Source organism: Diabrotica virgifera, chromosome 9 (genome assembly GCF_917563875.1).
Source record: "Diabrotica virgifera virgifera chromosome 9, PGI_DIABVI_V3a".
Classification (NCBI taxonomy): domain Eukaryota; kingdom Metazoa; phylum Arthropoda; class Insecta; order Coleoptera; family Chrysomelidae; genus Diabrotica; species Diabrotica virgifera.
In genome coordinates this window covers 216346987-216368400 of record NC_065451.1, presented here as the reverse complement: position 1 = coordinate 216368400, position 21414 = coordinate 216346987, and the positions used below count along the sequence as shown (strand labels likewise).

Below are 21414 nucleotides of genomic sequence, written 5' to 3'. Positions count from 1 at the left end.
AACTCTGGTTTTTTATTTGTAGCATTTAGTGACTTGTAACCGTTGCCCTGAAGATGCTCAGCATACTTTAGAGAGCGAAACCGGTCGTCGGAAGTTACAATAAATGATTGAGAGTACGTCTGTCTTTTACTTCATTTACTTTTTTTTTTGATTTTAGGACCTAATCCTGAAAACCCAATAGGTCCCATAACGCTTTAGTAACTGCAAATTTAGCATCCTTGCCTCATACTGTTATTGATCGATATAGGACTTTTCAACTCGTCTCATTTATTTCTGGCATATGTCATATATTAATATTATACACGTATTATGCAACATATGACAGAAGACCGAAACAAATGAGAACCGTTGAAAAGTCCTATTTACCTATGGATAATTTATTATCCTATTGTCTGAGCTAGAACCCATTTCTTAGAAATTTGTGTTTCTATGTGCATTTCACTACAAAACTTTTATATTTGCTCCTGAATCACACAACTATTTGGTTTTGTTTTTTTTTATTTTACTCATTTTGCTGTCACTTAATGCATCTTAAATTGTTGTGGAAATTACATTTTTCATCAGTTAATCTTAGCAACTAATGTATTCCAATATTTTTTCCAAAACTGTTTTATTATAACATAAATATACATTTTAATCAACATAATATAAGTAACAGGTTTTTCCTATTTATAACTGACGATGATATAAAAGGTAAAACATATTGTTTATTAACAAAATTAATCGACAAACATAACAGAATTATCACAAAGAGTCGAAATGACTAAATTGGCCATAACTTGTTTATTTTTGAGCGTATTCGCAGTTGTTGTGCTACCAAGTTTAGGTAAGATGTTTTATGTTTATAAATAATTTTTTTATTTATCATTTTTTACTTCTCATATTCATATAGTGTCTGTTTTATTTACATTTACTTCTAGTCCCCATTTACTGTATTTTTCTACGAGTTTCTTCGTCATGTATTCTATATTTGTTCCAGATCTTTGATGTTTTCTTGTTGTCCCTCTTGTGTCAACCATTCCTCTGATGTGATTGTTATATACTTCTTCTCTATTTAGTGTCCTCTCGCTTACTTACTTACTTAGTCCTAAGCCTTTCTACATTTAGGTGTAAGTCTGGTGGAGTTGTTTGGCATTGTAGTCTCCATGCTTTCCGATCTTGTGTTAGGTTTCTTGAACTTTCCAATGAAAATCCTTTTTTCTCGATTTCTTTCCTGATTTCACCTACCCACATAACTCCTGGTCTTCCTCTTTTGTTTTTTCCCTGCACTCTCGTTTCGAACACTCGTTTTGTTAGTCTCTCATTCGACATTCTACACACGTGCCCGAACCATCCAAGTTGTCCCTCTAATATTTTTTCATTTATTGGTTCTAGTTTTAGATTTTATCTGGTTGCTTCGTTTTTTATTTTGTCTGTCCTCATTATGTTTGCTATTTTCCTCAGGAACCTCATTTTCATAGCATTGACTCTGGATTTTTGTCTCCGAGTCAATGTCCATGTCTCGCTGCTATACATGGTTATTATTGGTCTAAATACTGATCTAACGACTGCCGTTTTTACTTTCTCCGGTATCTCTTTTTTCCCCAAAAATGTTGTTTTCATAGTGTTGAATAAGCTTCTTGTTCGTCTCATTCTCTCGTTTATGTCCGTGTTTTGTTTACCATTTGATTCAATTATTAGGTACTCCTAGGTATTTAAAATATTCCACTTGCTCTAGTTGTTTCCCGTCTATTGCGTGTGTCTTCCTCGTATTTCAAATTATCATTGTTTTTGTTTTCTCTGTATTAATTTTCATATTTATGTTTGAAAGTTTTTCTTCTAGGATTTCAAGATTGTTCTGTAAGTCTTCTCTGTTTTCTGCTATCCTGCTAATCTTCATCATCATCATCATCTTGGTGCTACAGCCCTTAGAGGGCCTCGACTTCTCAAGCTTTCTACGCCATTCTGTTCTGTCCCTTGCTTGCATTTTCCAGTTGCCGACTCCGATCTTCTCGGCATCCTGTGTTACCCCGTCCATCCACTTCAGCTTTGGTCTACCCCGTCTTCTCATTCCCACGGGTTGCGCTGTTAGAATCTTTTTTATCGTGTTCGATTCAGGGGCCCGGGCCACATGTCCTGCCCACTGTAGGCGGTTTCGCTTAATTATAGTGCTAATATCTTTTCCACCAAACGTATGCTTGTAGATATTCTGCAGTTCAAAGTTATATCTACGCCTCCATATTCCGTTCTCACAGACCGCTCCGAATATCTTACGTAGCACATTTCTTTCAAAAATCGACAGAGCGGATTCATCTGTTTTAGTTAGCGTCCATGCCTCTGATCCATATGTAAGAACGGGGACTATCAATGTTCTATACAGCCTTATACGAGTTTTTTGAGACAGACGTTTGTTAGTTAAGTACTTTGATAGACTATGATATCACCTGTTTGCAATTATTATCCTGCTAATCTATTTGCTATTATTATACTTGATATCTTACTTCTTTTTCAACATGTCCATAGCCTGCAGGACAGCGTACACACTATAATCGTTAATTGATAAATACGGATACCAGTATATTTATCAGTCAACGCTATAATGTAGGTATTTTATTTTCATCGCTTGTTCAAACTAACTCCATCTGGAAGACGATGGTTCTTCCGGATCGATAAAGAACCAATAAGACGCTTACATCTTATTGGTTCTTTACCGATTACTATTGTTCTACTTTTCTCGTCATGTTAAATTCTGAGTTTAAATCGTCATGTTAAATTCTTCTACATACTCTTGTATTAAATCTGTGACAAAATCTTTAAGGGCTATCTTAATTTTGGGCTGCCAATATTGCATCGTCTGCGTAACAGAGAATTTTGATTTCGTTGTTTCCCATTCTCTATCCTCTTTCATTGTTGACGCTCTTCATATATAGATTCGGGTTAGAACGTCCTGCGATATTGTCCGATGCCCAATTCCCCACCGTGTCCTATCATTACAATCTTCTTCTCTCAATCTCCGTACGCTCATTAATCTTCTAACTCCTTCCATCAACGATTTCTTTGATCTTCCTAGTTTCCTGTGTTCCGATGGTATCTATTTTGCTACTTTCTTTGGTAGCCTTTCTTTTGGAATTCTTTGAACATGCCCATACCACGTAAGCTGTTTTCTCTCTATACAGTCAGTCACAGTTTCTTTTAGACTTAGACCCATTTCTTCCTTTATTGTGTTGTTTCGAACCCTATCAAGTTTCCTTTTTTATGTATCGAGGTTATGAACGCTGTTTTCCATTCCTCTGGGATGCTTTCTCCATTGACGTATTTTGTGAATATGTATGCAAGAGATCTCATCAATTTCTGCGTTCCGTTTTTTATCAATTCAACTGATATTCCGCTGGGGCTGGGGGTTTTCCATTTTTAAGCTGTTTTACTCTCTTCATGACTTGTATAAAATTGCATATAATGCTCTACCAGGTGTCCACTTATTTTTTCCGCCATTTTAACTGAATATAACTTCTAAACGGCTCAAGATAGAAATATGCGGTTTTCGCTGAAATGTTTTATTTTAGTAAAAGTTTTGTTTGAATGGATTGAATTTTTTATATCGCTTTCAATTACGAAATGAATAATGGCGGATTTTTGAAAAAAAACGTTGTTGACTTTTTTTAATGAAACACCCATTATATTTTTTTGTAAATTGAAAGAACGGTCATTCACCTATCCAGCGATATAAAGTTTTTTAAAGTCAGTTGTCAAATGACTGAGTAATTCATTTTTAAAATGAGAGATGCAACATGGAAATCACATAACTAAATAAATATGATTAAAATAAGACCAGTAAGGATCTGTTTTTAGGCGGATGTGAGAGGTGGCATTCAGATTTTTGCGGATAAAGTTAGGTGATAACTTCGTTAATAATAATTGATTTATGCTCCTTCTCAAATATGCCCGGAACATTAATAAAAAAAAATAAAATATTTAAAAATTTCAAAAAATTTCGTTTTTTTTTTACTTTTTTTGCTTATAACTTTAAAACTATTCATTTTGGAACAAAGTCGTACGAGAATAAAACAAAGATAATTAAATTTTCTATCAGATGAGATTGGTTAAAAATGTCCTGATTTATCATCCTTGCTGCAAAATAGCAATAAATATAAAATAAGGGGGCAAAACAAGCCTGTCCTTATTCAATGATTTTCCATCACTTAGGTTACACTTGGAACCTTCCTAATTCGCTTAGAAAATTTTTGTAATGTGCTAAAACCGTACACCAAATTTCATTAAAATTGACTTACTAGATTTTGAATAATAATTTTGCAATCTAAACTTTTTTTTTTAAATTAAAATTTTTTAAAATCTTGCACAACAAAAACTAGAACATACAAAGATTTTTAAATTTTTGTACATATAAAGAAGCACTCCACCTATCTAATGCACTTTACAGAATTGAAATCGGAATATTTAAGCAGCCTCAGCAATGTTTTAAAGTTATAAATCATTTGTTGGTTTATAAACAAATTAGTGCTGTGGCCAGGAGGGGGTGCTACGGGCTCCTTTATTTAGATGGACTTACCCAAGATATTTATGTATTTTTTGACCCGTAGAACACAGATTTTTTGGGTAACAGTTGATCCGGATGTCGATATGTTATAAACAAAGAACTTGAGGAATTACATAACATCGATTTTTCGCAAAATAAAACATTTTTTTTGTATTTCTTGGGTAATTCTAAGCAAAAAAAATTCAAAAAATTCAAATAATTTGAGAGATATAGTCCTGAAAGAATCAGATAGTAAAAAGAGAAAAATCAAAGAAGCGGCTCTAATTCTGCTAAATGAAACCAATTGTGTCGCAAATTCCTCGGTAGAATGCAGTAGGATGTGGTTGCCCATACTGAAAGAGGAAGTCAACAGAAAGAAAATACCAAGAAGAGTAAGTCAATAACATCGAGCTGGTACATATTTTATATTTTAGTATTACTTATATATCTAGTATTATTAATATTATTTATAATTTAAACATGTTACAAGTCAGAACTTGGTATTATTTTTTGAGAGTAAATTAAATGTAAGACCAAATACTTACGATGTCGGGATAGTATCACAAGGTTTTTTCCTGGTTTTCCCTTGTGATTTACTATGAAGTCTCTAACGCAAGAATTTTACTGTCGTTGCATTTGGTTGTCTTTTTAAAGACAGATCACATGCTATAATTTTTTTGTGACGGATATTCTTGAGTTGGGGTTGATTTCATGTAATCGAATGAACTATCTTTCAGTAAGTCGTCCCAGGAACGCAACTCATAAATATTGGCAATATCATTTTAAAGTCTTCTACTTTAAAATGTATAATATATGTCTAAATTACCAATATAAATGAGTCAGATTAAATAAATTATTAGAAGAATTTTTTTGCTTAGCAACAACATTTTTGTTTATTTAGTAATATTTTGTATTTTGACAACGGCACCCGATTTGGGCGTCGAAACGTTAATAAAATTATTTTTTTCATTTTAATTGTGGCTTATTTCCCATATAAATAATTAATCATAAAAATGCCACAAGGAAATAGCTTCAGAACAACAAAAAATGTTCTTACAAGTTTTTTCATAGGATGCATAATTTTCGAGATAAACGCAGTGGAACTTTCAAAAAATCGAAAAATTGCAATTTTTGAACGCGAATAACTTTTGATTAAAAAATAAATAGTCCTGTCGCCAGGGGGGGTACAACGGCCTCCTTTATTCAGATGGACTTACCCAAGTTTTTTTCATGTATTTTGACCCGTAGAATACGAATTTTTTGGGTAACAGTTGATCTGGATGTCGATAAGATTGTTATTGACCAAGAACTTGAGGAATTACATAACAGAGATTTCTCGCAAAACAAAACATTTTTTTGTATTTTTTGGGTCATTCTAAGTAAAAAATGTTCTAACAAGTTTTCCCGTAGGATGCTCAGTTTTCGAGATAAGCGCGGTTGAACTTTCAAAAAATCTAAAAACTGCAATTTTTAAACCCGAATAACTTTTGATTAAAAAATAAAATAGCAATTCTGCTTAGCGCCTTTGTAAGTTCAAGTCAAATTATATCGATTTTGATTATTTGCATTGCTAAAAATTTATTGTGTTATTGTTAAACAAAGCTACAAACACCTAGTGCGTGAGTGATGTTTTCTATGATTTCTCATTTAAAATCGAACGAGTAGGTAGAATAGGTACTAGTGCAATCGAGGCTATTTCTACGTAGCATGCGTTAAAACGCATGTAAAGGCACGGGAAACACTATGTGTTTATAGCTTTGTTAAACAATAAAAAAATAAATTTTTAGCAATGCAAATAATTAAAACCGATATAATTTTACTTAAACTTTCAAATGCGGTAAGTAGACTGGCTATTTTATTTTTTAATCAAAAGTTATTCGGGTTCAAAAATTGCAATTTTTAGATTTTTTGAAAGTTCAACCGCGGTTATCTCGAAAACTAGCCATCCTACGAAAAAAATTGTAGAAACATGTTTTGCTTAGAATGACCCAAAAAATACCAAAACATGTTTTGTTTTGCGAGAGATCACGGTTATGTAATTCCTCAAGTTCTTGGTCAATAACAATCTTATCGACATCCGCATCAACTGTTACCCAAAAAATTCGTATTCTACGGGTCAAAATACATGAAAGAAACTTGGGTAAGTCCATCTGAATAAAGGAGGCCGTTGTACCCCCCTGGCGACAGGACTAAAAATAGCAATTCTGCTGACAGCATTTGAAAGTTTAAGTCAAATTATACCGGTTTTAATTATTTGCATTGCTAAAAATTAATTTTTTTATTATTAAACAAAGCTATTTGTTTATAAGCCAAAAAATTGTTTATGAGTTTAAAACATTGCTGTGGCCCCTTAAATAATCCGATTTTAATTCTGTAAAGTGTATTAGATAGGTAGAGCACCTCTTCATGTGTAAAAAAATTAGCCAGCTTCTAAATGGTCTACTTTTTGTTCAGAAAGATTTTAAAAATTTGAACTTTTTTAAAAACATTTAGATTGCAAATTTATTATGCAAAATCTATTAGGTCGATTTTAATGAAATTTGGGACACAGTTGAAGTATGTTACAAAGAATTTCCTAAGCGAATTACTAAGCTTCTAAGTGCCACCAAAGTGGTTAAAAACATTGAATAACAACAGGCGTATTTTGCCCCCTTATTTTGTATTTATTGCTATATTGCATAAAAGGTAATACGTTAAGACATTTTTGATCAGTCGTATATCATACAAAATTCAATTATCTTTATTTTATTTCTGTACGACTTTGTTTCAAAACGAATCGTTTTAAAGTTATAAGCAAAGAAAGCAGAAAAAAATCGACGTTTTTCGAAATTTTTAAATATTTTAATTTTTTTATTAATGTTCCGGGCATATTTGAGAAGGAGCATAAGTCAATTATTATTACTGAAGGTGTCACCTAACTTTATCTGCAAAAATCCGAATGCCACCTCTCACATCCAAAAATAGACGTTTTTCACAGATCCTTAATGGTCTAAGCAAATTGATATTCTGTTATATGATTTCCACCTTGCATCTTTCATTTTAAAAATTAATTACTCGTCATTTGACAACCGACTTTAAAAAACTTCATATCGCTGGATAGGTGAATGACCGTTCTTTCAATTTACAAAAAAAATATACTGAGTGTTTCATTAAAATAAGTCAACAACGTTTTTTTCAAAAATCCGCCAGTTTTTTTTTCAAAAGCGATATAAAAAATTTAATCCATTCAAACAAAACTTTTACTAAAATAAAACATTGTAGGGAAATCCGCATATTTCTATCTTGATCCGTTTATGAGCCAAAGAAGTTATAGGCAGTTAAAATGGGGGAAAATATAAGTATAAACCCGTTATATTGTCTTTCTAATCTTTATTTCTCCATTTGTAGGAGCGTCTTCACTTACCATTGTAAATTGCGCGCCCTGTTGCGAAGGCCCCACCTGTGAAATAAGACGTCCTTTGCCCTGTAGTATAGAGTGTGCTTCCATATGTCTTCCAAGATTTCTATGTGATGATGGGTATATAAGAGATACAAAGAATGGAAAATGCGTACGTCCTGAAGAGTGTCCATAAAAATGGTTGAAAATATGACCTGATTTATATTAATAAAATATAAAAATGTGTAAATATTTCCAAATATTTATATTAATAAACTATTAAACTATACTTTGTTTTTTAATTCTTCTTCTTCTTTTCCTTTTATATAGGCAGTACTGCCTGTTTTTCTTCAAGGGTGCCTTCCACTCTGCCCCATTCCATTTTTTCCTTGGGCGTCCTATACTTCATTTGCCTAACGGTGACTTGTCCCTGGCTATTCTTACTATCCTTGATTTGGACATCCTGCTTATGTGTTGATACCACTCTTCTTCACCCAGATATTTATATTGTCTACCCCACATATGCGTCTGATTTCCTCACTTCTTACCCTGTCCTGATCTCCTTCTTCTTCTTCTTTTTTAGCCCATTTCTATCCAACTTTGGACATATGCCTTTCCCAAATCTTTCCATTTCCGTCTGTCCTTGGCTGCGCTTTTCCAGTTAGTTCCTGCAGCTTTTACAATATCGTCCTTCCATCGCATCTGAGATCTTCCTCTTCCTCTTCTTCCTGTCCACGGTCTCCAGTTTTGTATTTCAGCATTCCATCCTTTATCTTCCTGTCTCGCATTGTGGCCCGCAAATCTCCATTTTAACCCTGTTATATGTTCAGTTACATTTTTTACTTTTGTTTTCTCTCTTATCCATTTGTTTGATTTTCTGTCTTGTAGTTTTATTCCCAACATGGATCTTTCCATTTTTCTCTGAGTTATTTCAATTTTGTTTATGTTGGCCTTTGTTAATGTTCATGTTTCTGAGCCACACGTCAGAACAGGAAGGATGCACTGATTGAATACACGGGTTTTTAGGTACTGTTGTGTCTTTGTGCTTTTTAGTATCCATCTTAACTTTCCAAATGCTGCGCACGCCAATCGGATTCTTCTGTGTACTTCAATTGTTTGGTTCTCTTTATTAGCTTTTGATTATTTGACCCAGGTATATATATTCGTCAACAACCTCAATATTGACATCACTTATATTTACATTTATTCTGTCGTTTGTATTTGTCATGATTTTGGTTTTACTCATGTTCATTTTTAATCCTATCTTCTCCGATGCGTGTGCTAGTTGAGTCAGCATTGTGGCTAGTTCTTCTTGGTTGGTTGTAATAAGGACAACATCATCGCAATATCTGAGCAACGGGAATTTCTTCCCGTTTATGTTGATACCCATGCCTTCCCATTCCAGTTCTTTAAAGACGTCTTCCAGAGCTAAGGTGAAGAGTTTTTGGGGATATTACATCTCCTTGTCTTACGCCTCTACGTATTTCTATGGGATTAATTTTGTTTGTTTTATTTTCCCATTCGACTGTCATAGTTGCTGTTTTATAGATGTTATGTAAGAGTTGCCTGTACCTGGAGTCTATTCTGCTGTTATTTAGAGCTTTTTCTATCGCCCATATTGTTCGTAAATTGTAGAGTTGAGGAACAAAAATGGGAGATTTAAGGAACAAATAAAACGTTGTTTACCCAATGGCTGTATTTTAAGGACTACTTGTTAAACAAACGTTGAAAGCAACACACTATACAGTAAATAGTAAAGCGGCCAGTAGATGGCACTGCTATAAAAATATTTAATTTATTTATCTATATCCAACACTCCCACTAGATAAACAAATTAAGAAAATAACATTTATCAAATGTTTATTACACTATCTTAACTAAACCAATCTCTTTCAAAAACTTATTATGTTTCACAGAACTCAAGCTTTTTGTCAAGAGATCAGCTGGCATGTTAGCTGTGTCCAAATATTCCAGCTTTATCAAACCTTTGTTTACAGCTTCTTTGACAAAATGATATCGGATATCAATGTGTTTCGTCCTTCTATTCAATACAGGATTTATTGCTAATTTATGAGCTCCCATATTATCATTATATAGTATAACGATTTCATCAATACCCAACATCTCATACAACAAATTTTTTAAAAAAATAGCCTCTTTAGCAGCTTCTGATACTGCTATGTATTCCGCTTCTGTGCTTGACAGAGAAACACTATTCTGTTTTCTGCTTTCCCAGACAATAGGTCCACCAGAAAACTGAAAATAGAAGCCCGTATAAGATTTTCTGTCATGAGAATTACTCCCCCAACTGGCATCTACATAGCCTTTCAAATAATTATCATTTTTTGAAAAAGTTAAACCATAGTCTTTTGTAGCCTTTAAATATTTTAATATTCGTTTTACATGCTTCCAATGCGTTTCTGAATGATAATTATTAAATTGACTGAGATAACTTACAGGATATGAAATGTCTGGTCTTGTCAAAACTGACAAATACATAAGACCACCTATTAAATTCTGATAAGGCACTTGAGCAGATGCATTATCGTCTCTATTCAAATTTAAACTAATTTCCATTGGGGTAGAAACCTCTTTCGAATCCTCCATATTGAACCTTTTTAACAACTGTTCAATATAGGATTTTTGATCTAAAGTTATAACACCATTCTCTTTATTATGAGTTACTCTCATACCTAAACAATTCTTAATTTCTCCCAAATCTTTAATTCTGAAACATTCATTTAATTTCAACTTTAAATTATCTGATTCATCTGAATCATTAGAAAAAATAAAAAAATCATCAACATAAACAGAGATAATGGTTTTTAGATTATTTTTCATCTTTGTGTATAGACATGGCTCATAATCAGATTTCTTATAACCTAGATTAATTAAGAAATTATCAACTTTTTCATACCAAGACCGAGCTGACTGTTTTAAACCATATATGGCTTTCTTTAGCCTTAATACTTTATTATTTTCAATTTCTAAACCTTCAGGTACTGTCATAAAAACTTTTTCTTTTAAATCACCATTTAAAAAAGCCGTCGCAACATCAAGATGAAAAATATCCAAATTCAAATTTGCTGACAAAGCAAATAAAAGTCTTAATGTAGAATGCCTTATGACTGGAGAAAAGGTTTCATTATAATCAACACCAAATTTTTGAGTGTAACCTTTTGCTACCAGTCTTGCACGATATTTCACTTTACCTGAGTTATCAACCTTTTTCTTGTATACCCACTTACACTTCACTACACAACCATCTTCAGGAACATCAACCACTTCCCATGCTGAGTTATCCTCGAAAGACTGCAGTTCTTCTGTCATAGCCCCTAACCATAAGTTACTATCTGGTCTAGACATGGCATCCTCGACACTAACCGGATCAGAGTCACTATCCGAGCACAAATAAGTCACAAACTCATCAAACCTTTTTGGCTTAGGTATTCTTGTTGATCTCCTGATTTCATCCACTGGCAAATTCGGCAAGTCACATACATAATCGGGATCATTGTTCTCAACAATTTCATCAGTCGATGTGTTCTCTTCAACCTGATGATTCTGATCCTGACATGATGTATTATTATCTCCCACTGAATCTAACATTTCTTTTGCCCCATGTTCACCTTCTAAATCAACATGAATCACTTCACACCTTTTTGTGTCTTCCATAATTTGTACGTCTCTACTTACTATTATTTCTTTAGTGGTCGGATTATACACCCTGTATCCTTTCGTAGTCTCAGAGTATCCTACTAAAATGTGCAGAATAGCCTTTTTCTCCCATTTTGATCTTTTTTCTTTTGGAACATGTACCATCACCTTGCTGCCAAATATTCTAAGACCACTAACGTCAGGTTTGCTATCTGTCCACATTTCAAATGGTGTTTTCTTTAAGCCGGAAGCCAGCGATCTATTTTTTAGATAAACAGCTGTGTTTACAGCTTCAGCCCAAAACATTTTTTCAAGATTAGCATCAAACAACAGACATTTTGCCTTTTCTATGATTGTCCGATTTAAACGTTCTGCTACACCATTTTGTTCAGGAGTGTAGGGATTCGTTTTTTGATGTATAATACCATTTACAGTTAAATATTCTTCAAATTCTTTTGAACAAAACTCTCCACCATTGTCACTTCGCAAAGTTTTTATATAGACACCCTTCTGGTTTTCTGCCATACTTTTAAAATTTTTAAAACAATTAAAAACTTCACTTTTTGTTTTAATAAAATAAATGAATACCATTTTACTAAAATCATCTTGGAAAGTAACAAAATATTTAGAGCCACCTAATGATTTGTTTTCCATGGGCCCGCATACATCGCTGTGAATAAGCTGTAATAAACTACTGGCCCTGTGACCTTTTTCTGGAAACGGTAATCTCGTTTGTTTCCCCTCACAACAAACTATACAGTTTTGCTTGTTAATATCAATTTTCCCAGTCACATTCAGTCCATCTACTATTCCATCTTTCATTTTATTTAGATATAGGCTATTTAGATGACCGAAACGTCTGTGCCAGGTATCCCCAGTTACAAATAAACAATTTTTACGATCTGAAATACATTCAGTATTCAATTTATAAACACCATCTATCAATTCAGCTGTTGCAATAATTCCATTTTTATTGTATATTTTGCAACCTGCATTTTCAAATATAACTTCATTTCCATTTTTAATCAATTGAGAAACAGATAAAAGATTTGTCGTCAGATCAGGAACATATAATATATTATTGATGCTTACCTCTAATCTCTTTTTATCGACAATTGTGGTTACCATCATATCACCAGCACATTTCACTTCCAAACTTTCACTGTTAGCCACAGTTATATTGGACGAACTTGCATCTCGGATATTTGTCAACCAATCTTTTCTCGCTGTAAGATGCGTGCTGCATCCAGAATCGACATAAAAATCTGTAGATTTAAAGTTTCCACTTAAGAATGTTGCACTAAACGCATTATTATTAGCACTAGGGCACTTATTCATATAATGACCTTTTTGTTTACACCGGAAGCAGGTTATGTTTTTCTTGTTAACTTTTTTGACATGCTTAGTGCTAACTTCACTCGACTTTGACATAAAAGCTGTCTGCTTTTCACTGTTAGTGCTGTCTATCTGCATATCTAGCAATTTAGATTTGATTACATCAGTGGTAATAGATATCCCCGAATGTTCAATTGCCAATAACATTGGAGTATACTGTTCCGGAAGTCCCGCTAGGAGAAGCGATCCCAACCACATGTCATCAATTTGGAAACCAGTCCTATTCAACTTCTGTGCAGTTTCGATCACCTGATTCACATAGGATTCCATGGAACTGCAATTTTCCAACCTTAGTGATATGAGTGTTCGAAGCAATCCTATTTTCCTCGAAAAACCTGAGTCTTCGAATAACTTTTTCAGCTTATCCCATACATCTTTCGCCGTTTCAGCTTCTTTCACATGCAAATATATGGATGGATCCAAAGTCAATATTAACTTAGCTTTGGCTTTGGCAACAAGCGTTGTGTCTTGTTCAGTTCCCTGAATACACTTTGATAGTCCTTCTAGAACAAAGACATTCTCAACCGCGAACGACCAGTCCTGGTAGTTATCTCTACCGGTTAAACGCGGCACACTTGTAAGATAATTCACCGCCATTTTCGATACTGTTAATAACCACGTTGTTAACCAACAAACCGACTAACTAACTTTTTATCGAATGAACACACACTGTTTTGATTTGAACGACCAGAAAATCTTCCACTTAATCGTTTGAGCCCATAACCTGTTCGTAAATTGTAGAGTTGAGGAACAAAAATGGGAGATTTAAGGAACAAATAAAACGTTGTTTACCCAATGGCTGTATTTTAAACAAGAATCTACAGGTCGAGCAAGTCTCGTAAATTTCACGATTGCGAGCCACGCTTCACGCAACCGTGTTTGCGTACTTGTGTTTCAAGTTGCGTGGTCGTACGGAGTTATATTTACCAAATTTAAATATAATCGTTTTCAAAATTAAATCAATATGTCAATATGGCTACTGGGTGTAAAAGATAAATCTTATTCTATCTGTTCTTAATGAGTTTTAGATAATTTTAGTTGTATTTCTTTGTAATTTTGTGTTGTACAAAGATTAATTTAACATTTTCTCTGGAAGTATTAATTTAGAAAGATAATATGCTTCATTGGTGTTGTGTTTTGAAGTGTGAAATGTGATAAAGTCAAGATAAAGTTCACTTTTAAACTGAACTAAATAAGGTATCTGAGAGACAACAATGGTTAAATGCAATACAATGTACAGGTTTTACTAGCGAAATGAAAATTTTCCTGTCCTGTCTGCTGTAATCATTTTATATCTGGTAAGTTACAATTACAACAGTAACGATTTTTGAAGATGTTAACATTTTAATCTTATAGGAAAACCAGCCGACTTAATAGATAATAACAATCTCCAGATTGGGTTCCTTCAATAAATATTGTCTATAAACACAATGAAATAAGTTCCCCAAAATCTAAAATGGAGTGGTATCAAAGGAGAATTAAAGGGAAAAATATTCATATTGAAATTATTTATAAGGCACTGGACTGTCTTAAATTCTACAATAATACTAGGTGGGTAAATGATTTTAGACATTTTTCATTAAGAGTAGATTAAGATTAAGTAGATTTTCATTCAGTAGATTTAAGACTTGTTTACACGGGTAGAGTAATGATGCAAGTACTTGATAGAGTAGAGTAACTCTACCTGTAAAAATTCTCAGCACAGTAGAATAGCTGGTAGAGTGTATAGTTGGAGTTAAAGTAGAGTGACTAGCAACCTATGGCAAAGTAACTACTCTATGACCACCACTACTGCCAAAATGTCTACTCGGCTGCACACTCTACCCATGGAACACGCTCAATTATGGCAGAATAGAGTAGGTAGGAGAGTACATGGGGGCGCTGTCATTCTGGCTGGAATTGTGTTTTGTGTAAATAGTGAAAATGAAGTTCACCGAAGATGAAACTTTAAAACTTGTAGAGCTATAATACGGCGAATACCAGTGTTTATGGAATTTAGGTAGTGTATACTACAGAAATAAAAGTTTGCAGCAAGCTGCGGAGGATGAAATCGTCGAAAGAATGGCAAAGGGGGCTTTGGAGTAAACAAGCTTAAGCAAAAAATTAAGAATTTAAGGTGCACTTATAATCAAGAGTGTTTAAAAATACAAAAATCGGTTTCACTATACTAGCATCAGTACTATACTTGTACTCTCCTCACGTGAATGGTATCAAGCCATTTTTGGTAGAGTACTACCACTACTCTACTCTCCTCAAAACTCTACCCATGTAAACAAGTCTTTAGAAACAGTGGAAAATGAGGTAGCTAGTAGAGTAGTAGTAGAGTAAAATATACTGGTTTAGCAAATTGCAATGTTTTAAGGTAATACAGTAGCGATAAACAGGTAGCCAAAACGTGTTCCAAGATTGTCACTGTAATTTTGAATATTTTTTCGAGGCATTTGGCACACGTATTCGTAAAATAATAAAGAATGGCGGTACAGAGCCCAATTTGAAAAATATATTAATATGTGGAAATTACTCTGTAATTATACAATATTTAAAAAATGAGCCTGTACCGCCATTAAGAAGAACAAAAAAATACACTTTCTTCAAATAAACTTTTTTATCCGATGCCTAGATTTTGTGTAATTTTGGAACTACTAATGAAATAAAAAATTTTAGTAGTTCCAAAATAACACAAAATCGGATAAAAAAGTTGTATTTGAAAAAAGTGTATTTTTTTTGTTCTTCTTAATGGCGGTACAAGCTCGTTTTTTTTTATATTGTATTTAATTACAGAGTAATTTCCACATATTAATATATTTTTCAAATTGGGCTCTGTACCGCCATTCTTTATTATATTACGAATATGTGTGCCAAATATCTTGAAAAAATATTCAAAATTACAGCCGCAATCTTGGAACACATTTTCGCTACCTGTTGATCTATACTGTTTCCTCTTAAGATAGTTTTAATAGTTATTTATGATATAAGTATTAAATTTTAAGACGCGCATGTGAAAGTTAACTTGAAAAAATAATTTTATTAATGTTTTGACTTCCACATCAGATGTCATTGTCAAAATACAAAATATTTATTATTATTAGGTTTGTTCTAGCAAACGGTCAAACTAGTCAAAAACCATCAGCAAACAGTTGGTCAGTAAAAGAACATAATACAGTCACCAGTGCGATCCCCTCTACTCGCGCTGGTCCACTATTCGCTGATGGTTTCAAACTGATGCTAGAACAAACCTATTATTATTATACATATCATTATCTGTAAATAATATTTCTTCTGATTGTTAATTGTAAAGGATAGAAAAATTACCATTTATTTTATTTTTTTTAGAATCAGCTGAGAGAAGTGGTCTACAAAAAAACCAGGAAGGAAACGGAATATGTGGCTACGAAAGGCAAAAGAAAGGTTTACAAAGCAAATGTGACACATTTTTTTGAAATATTTAGGAATATCAGTAAATTGCATTAAAAAAATGTATGAAAAGATTTTGTTCAATAAAAATGTTTATATTTATCAAGGATGTATTATTTGGTATGGCCACATATCGTCAGTGATGTAATAATACATCCTATCTGTTTTTTCATGAGTTTTGTAAGAGAGACTAAAAACTTGTCTTAGGGTCACCTCCTGTTTTCATATGATATTTTTTGACTTGTTTTGTAGTAAATTAAACTATCTATGAACTACAAAACAAGTCAAAACTTACATATGAACACAGGAGGTGACCTTAAAACATGTTTTTCCATCTCTCATACAAAACTCATGAAAAAACAGATAGGAGGTATTGTCACATCAGCAAGGATGTACAGTGATGAGTGCCCTAATAACCGGCAAAATATTTAGTTGTGAGATAAAAAGAAATGAAACTAGTCGAGCTGGGAAATTTAGCGAAATTAACCTTTAAATTTACGTTATATTGATCCCACCTTTACACATATCGGAGGAGTATGTCAACTAAAACTGTCACTGTGACAGTGGTAGTTTCCAAACTCGTCTGATACGTCTGAAGGTGGTACACAATCAATACAATCTAAATGTATAAGTTAATATCGCTAAATTTCCCAGCTCGACTAGTTTCATGTCTTTTTATCTCACTACTTAATACATCTTTTGTGCTATTTTGCCGGTTATTAGAGCGCTCATCACTGTATTTCTGGTATATCCAGGGAATGTCTACAAAATATATTTTGAATGTCCAGAGAACATTCGTGGACATTCATGGAATGTTCCAATAAGACATTCAGGTAATGTTTAAAATGCTGACACAGGATTTTCCTGGGATGTTCTCAGGGAACATGTTTTCGGGGATATTCCAGGAATTTTTCAATGTCTGTGTACCTTCTATGGACCTATATGGAATATTTTGGTGTTATTACCGCCGCACTCCACTTGCGATTTGTAATCAGGAAGATTGAACACATTGTTTCAAATACAAGTCAATCCATTTGTGACTAAATAATCATGGATTGACTTCTATTTGAAAGAATGTGTTCAATCTTCACAACTACAAATCGCAAGTGGAGTCCGGCGCTTAGGGCTACTTCCTCTTCGGTATTATGTATTATACTACAGAAATCAGGAACTTTCCTTCTAAATATATGTATGCATCTTGGCCATCAAACATATTCTTCCAAACATTTTTTTAAGGGGTCTTGTGGGTAAAAAAAGTGACTTTTTAAAAAAATTATATCTCGAAAACTAAAATTTATTTTTATTTATAATTGGAACATGTAAAAGTATAGTACTTAAGGTAGTCTCAAAAAAAGTTTCAGCCAAAAATATTCATTTTTGTAGAGTTTAAGTTTTTTTGCGTTGGCAGCATAACTAAGTCCAGTCTCATCTGAAATCAAAAAGTTTCTTGTAGTTTATACCTCTGGCTAGAATATGAACGAAGGAATTAAAAAAAAATGAAATTTGAAGATTTTACATAAGTTTAAACACATTTTTGACCCCAATTTTTCTCATTTTTAAAGTAGTTTTTTTTATAAAACAAAAATGACCTCATCTAATAAAAAATCCTTTGTTGATTCACTAGCCAGAGGTATAAACTACAAGAAACTTTGATTTCAGATGAGACTGGACTTGTTATGCTGCTCACGGCAAAAAAGGGCTGTTGTCGAAAAATTGCAGTCAACTCTACAAAAATGAATATTTTTGGCTGAAATTTTTTTGAGAGTACTATACTTTTACATGTTTCAATTATAAATAAAAATAATTTTTAGTTTCCAAGATATAATTTTTTAAAAAGTCACTTTTTTTACCTGCAAGCATTGATTATAAATATTCCTCTGCAAGACAACAACTTAACAAATTGTTGATTTCAAATTGTAACAGTTGTTTTGCAAAGTATGCTGCCCTCTTGTATTTTCTGTGTTATCTTCATCATACAATTACTTCATCTAAAAACTTTCTGCGATATATTCGCAACAACAAAAACAAACAAAACAAAAAAAAATAAAACAAAAGTTTAACCACCTTCACACCACAGAATCAAGCAATCAAGTTACACAAATTTTCAAACACCTCACCTGACACAGCGTCTCAAGTACGATTGCGCGAATTGGTAAATATAACTCTGCACGACCACGCAACTCGAAACACAAGTACGCAAACACGGTTGCGTGAAGCGTGGCTCGCAATCGTGAAATTTACGAGACTTGCTCGACCTGTAGATTCTTGTGTATTTTAAGGACTACTTGTTAAACAAACGTTGAAAGCAACACACTATACAGTAAATAGTAAAGCGGCCAGTAGATGGCACTGCTATAAAAATATTTAATTTATTTATCTATATCCAACACATATCTCGACACTATCGAACGCTTTTTCATAGTCTTTACAGGCTAAACATAAATCTAGGTTGTATTCGTTTGCCTTCTCTATCAATATTTTCATAGTGAGGAGATGATCTATGGTACTAAACCCTTTTCTGAAACCTGCTTGTTCAACTGGCTGATAACTGTCCATTTTATTTGTTAGTCTATTGGTTATAATTCTAATAAGAGTTTTTACATTTGTGAGAGTAGTGAGATAGGTCTGTAGTTTTTTAAGTCTCTTTTGTCTCCTTTTTGAATATCAGTATTGTAATACTCTCATTCCAGTCCTGAGGTATTTCTGCCTTGTATAGATATAGATTAAATAGGAGTTTTAGCTCCTCTATAATAGCTTGGTTACCTTCCTTAAGCATTTCAGCAAGGATACCATCTGGACCGGCAGCTTTGTTATTTTTCATTTGAGATAGGGCTATTTCAATTTCATGGACGTCTATATCGGGTAGAATTTCAGAGTTGACATTTTTAATTCAGTTATTATCAGGCTCCTGTTTTGTGTCATATAATTCGCCATAGAAGGATTCTACTATATTTGTTATTTTACTTGAGTCACTTTGCTCCTCTCCATTTTTGTTTTTAAGTGATATTATGACGTTTTTTCCTAGTGATGGGTTTAGACATTTTACTCCGCGATAGGTACCTTTCTATTACTTTCTCTACTTCCGTTTCATTATATTTTCTGATGTCTTCCGTTACCTTCCTTTTATAGTAGTGGTTTTCTTTAATTCTTTATATTCTGTGCTGCTGTATCTACTGCTTGTTGCTAGAAGTTGTTGTCTTTTTGAAGATATTCTTCTTTAGCGGCGAATCGATTGAGGGTAAAATTGTACATCAGCCGAGCGCCTGCGCACACTGACAGTATGTAGTTCTGACAGTATGTAGTTCATTGCTAATCTTTCAAGATAGGTATGTATGTATCTGTAACCGTGCAAATAAGTCATTAAAAGAATATATTAGTGGTTTTAGGAAATGTATTATTTATTATAATTCTTGTGTTTTTGGATTTGTGTTTCCCTGTAGTAAAATAATAAAATATTTATTATGTAAGCATAACATTCTTACACTATATGTCGCCGTGTTGTGTAATTATATCCGAAACTTACATGTCTATTTCTAGGGCCTCGGTGGAGTAGTGAGAAATGCGTTAGCAATGAGATTGGAAGGTTGCGGGTTCAATTCCTGGGCAATTCATATTTTTTTTTATTTTTGGTTGTTTTAATAAAAAATTTTTGAAAGTGGTAGATGAGAAAGTTAGTTTGATTTTTAAATAAAATACAAATAACCTTTTAAGTATATTTACTTCGTTTAAATTATCTATTATATAATAGAAGAATATCTTCTTACGTGCGTACAAAGTACACACACATTCTTTTTTTCCATAAGTTTTCTCGTTTCTCTGCTTATTTTGTTGTCTTTTGCTGTCTTTTGTTTTCTTAGCAACCTTTATTCCTGCTTGTATAAGGTTATTCTTTAATGTAGTGTTAATCGCATTAATGTATCATTTAATATTAGGTCCTCCTTCATGATTTTTCTGAACGCTTCGCCATTTTCTTTTTAATCTCTGATCTCCTACCCTTCTTAAAATCTTCATTTCATCGGTCTTTAGATGTCTTCTACAGCACAAAATGCTGTACATTCTGTTGTAAATATATATTTATCCATTTGTAGGAGCGTCTCCATTTTCATATGAACATTGCCAGTCCTGTTGCCAAGGTCCCACTTGTCAATTGAGACGTCCTTCGCCATGTAATATATACTGTGCTGCCGTATGCATTCCAGAATTTGTATGTGATACTGGATATATAAGGGATACAAAGAATGGAAGGTGCGTACGTCCTGAAGATTGCCCTTAAAAATGGTTGGAAATATGACCTGATTTATTTTAATAAAATATTAAAATGTGTAAATATTTCAAAAAATTTATATTAATAAACTATTAAACTACTTTGTTTTTAGTTCTTCTTCTTTCTTTTTCTAACAATCAATAGTTTCAAAAGCAAATCTTCCTGTAGTACTGATGGTCTATCGATAAAAATTTTTTCTAATCTTCCAGAAAATGTGTTAGAAGTCCTCATCTCACTAATTAATGATTCTTTTGAGAAAGGTAAATTTCCAGAGTGCCTGAAGACAGCCATCATTATTCCTCTTCATAAGGGTGGTGAAATATCTAATACCTGCAATTATAGACCTATTGCACTACTACCGGTACTCTCCAAAATTATTGAGAGACTCATAAAAGCCCGACTTATGTCCTTTCTAGTTGAAAACATTTTATCACAAAATCAGTTCGGCTTTTTAAATAATAAATGCACCACTGATGCCATGTTTTCTGTACTACATGAGGTTTATCAAGCACTGAACAATAATCTTCACACTGCCACCGTTTTTTGTGACTACGCCAAAACTTTTGATTGTGTAAATCACAACATTTTGATAAAAAAACTAAATTTCTACGGAATTCGAGGCATTTCTTTAGATTGGTTCCAATCTTACTTGGATAATAGGAAATAACTGGTTAGAGCAAATGATACAGACTCTAGTCTCAAAAACATTGTATGTGGGGTACCTCAAAGTTCAGTATTGGGTCCTCTGCTTTTCCTTATCTTTATTAATGACATCACTAATTTAAAAATCGATGG

General features: G+C 33.2%; 1 protein-coding gene across 2 annotated transcripts; it reads left to right on the top strand.

The window, feature by feature from the left end:
- Positions 1–125: 125 nt before the first annotated feature.
- Positions 126–20720, top strand: LOC126891640 (venom peptide SjAPI-like). 2 transcript variants are annotated; one of them, XM_050660866.1, is made up of 2 exons: positions 126–826; positions 20444–20720. In XM_050660866.1, the coding sequence occupies exons 1-2, from the start codon at positions 760–762 to the stop codon at positions 20626–20628; spliced, it is 252 nt and encodes an 83-aa protein (XP_050516823.1). In that variant the 5' UTR covers positions 126–759; the 3' UTR covers positions 20629–20720. The 2 variants fall into 2 exon arrangements, with proteins under 2 accessions (XP_050516823.1, XP_050516822.1); XM_050660865.1 differs by lacking the exon at positions 20444–20720 and adding an exon at positions 7901–8178 and having other exon boundaries at positions 468–826.
- The last annotated feature ends 694 nt before the right edge of the window (positions 20721–21414 follow it).

Coding starts and splice junctions, on each gene's coding strand:
- LOC126891640 (XM_050660866.1), top strand. CDS start 760: ATGACTAAATTGGCCATAACTTGTTTATTTTTGAGCGTATTCGCAGTT. Junction 827..20,443: donor TGTTGTGCTACCAAGTTTAG/GTAAGATGTTTT, acceptor ATCCATTTGTAG/GAGCGTCTCCATTTTCATAT.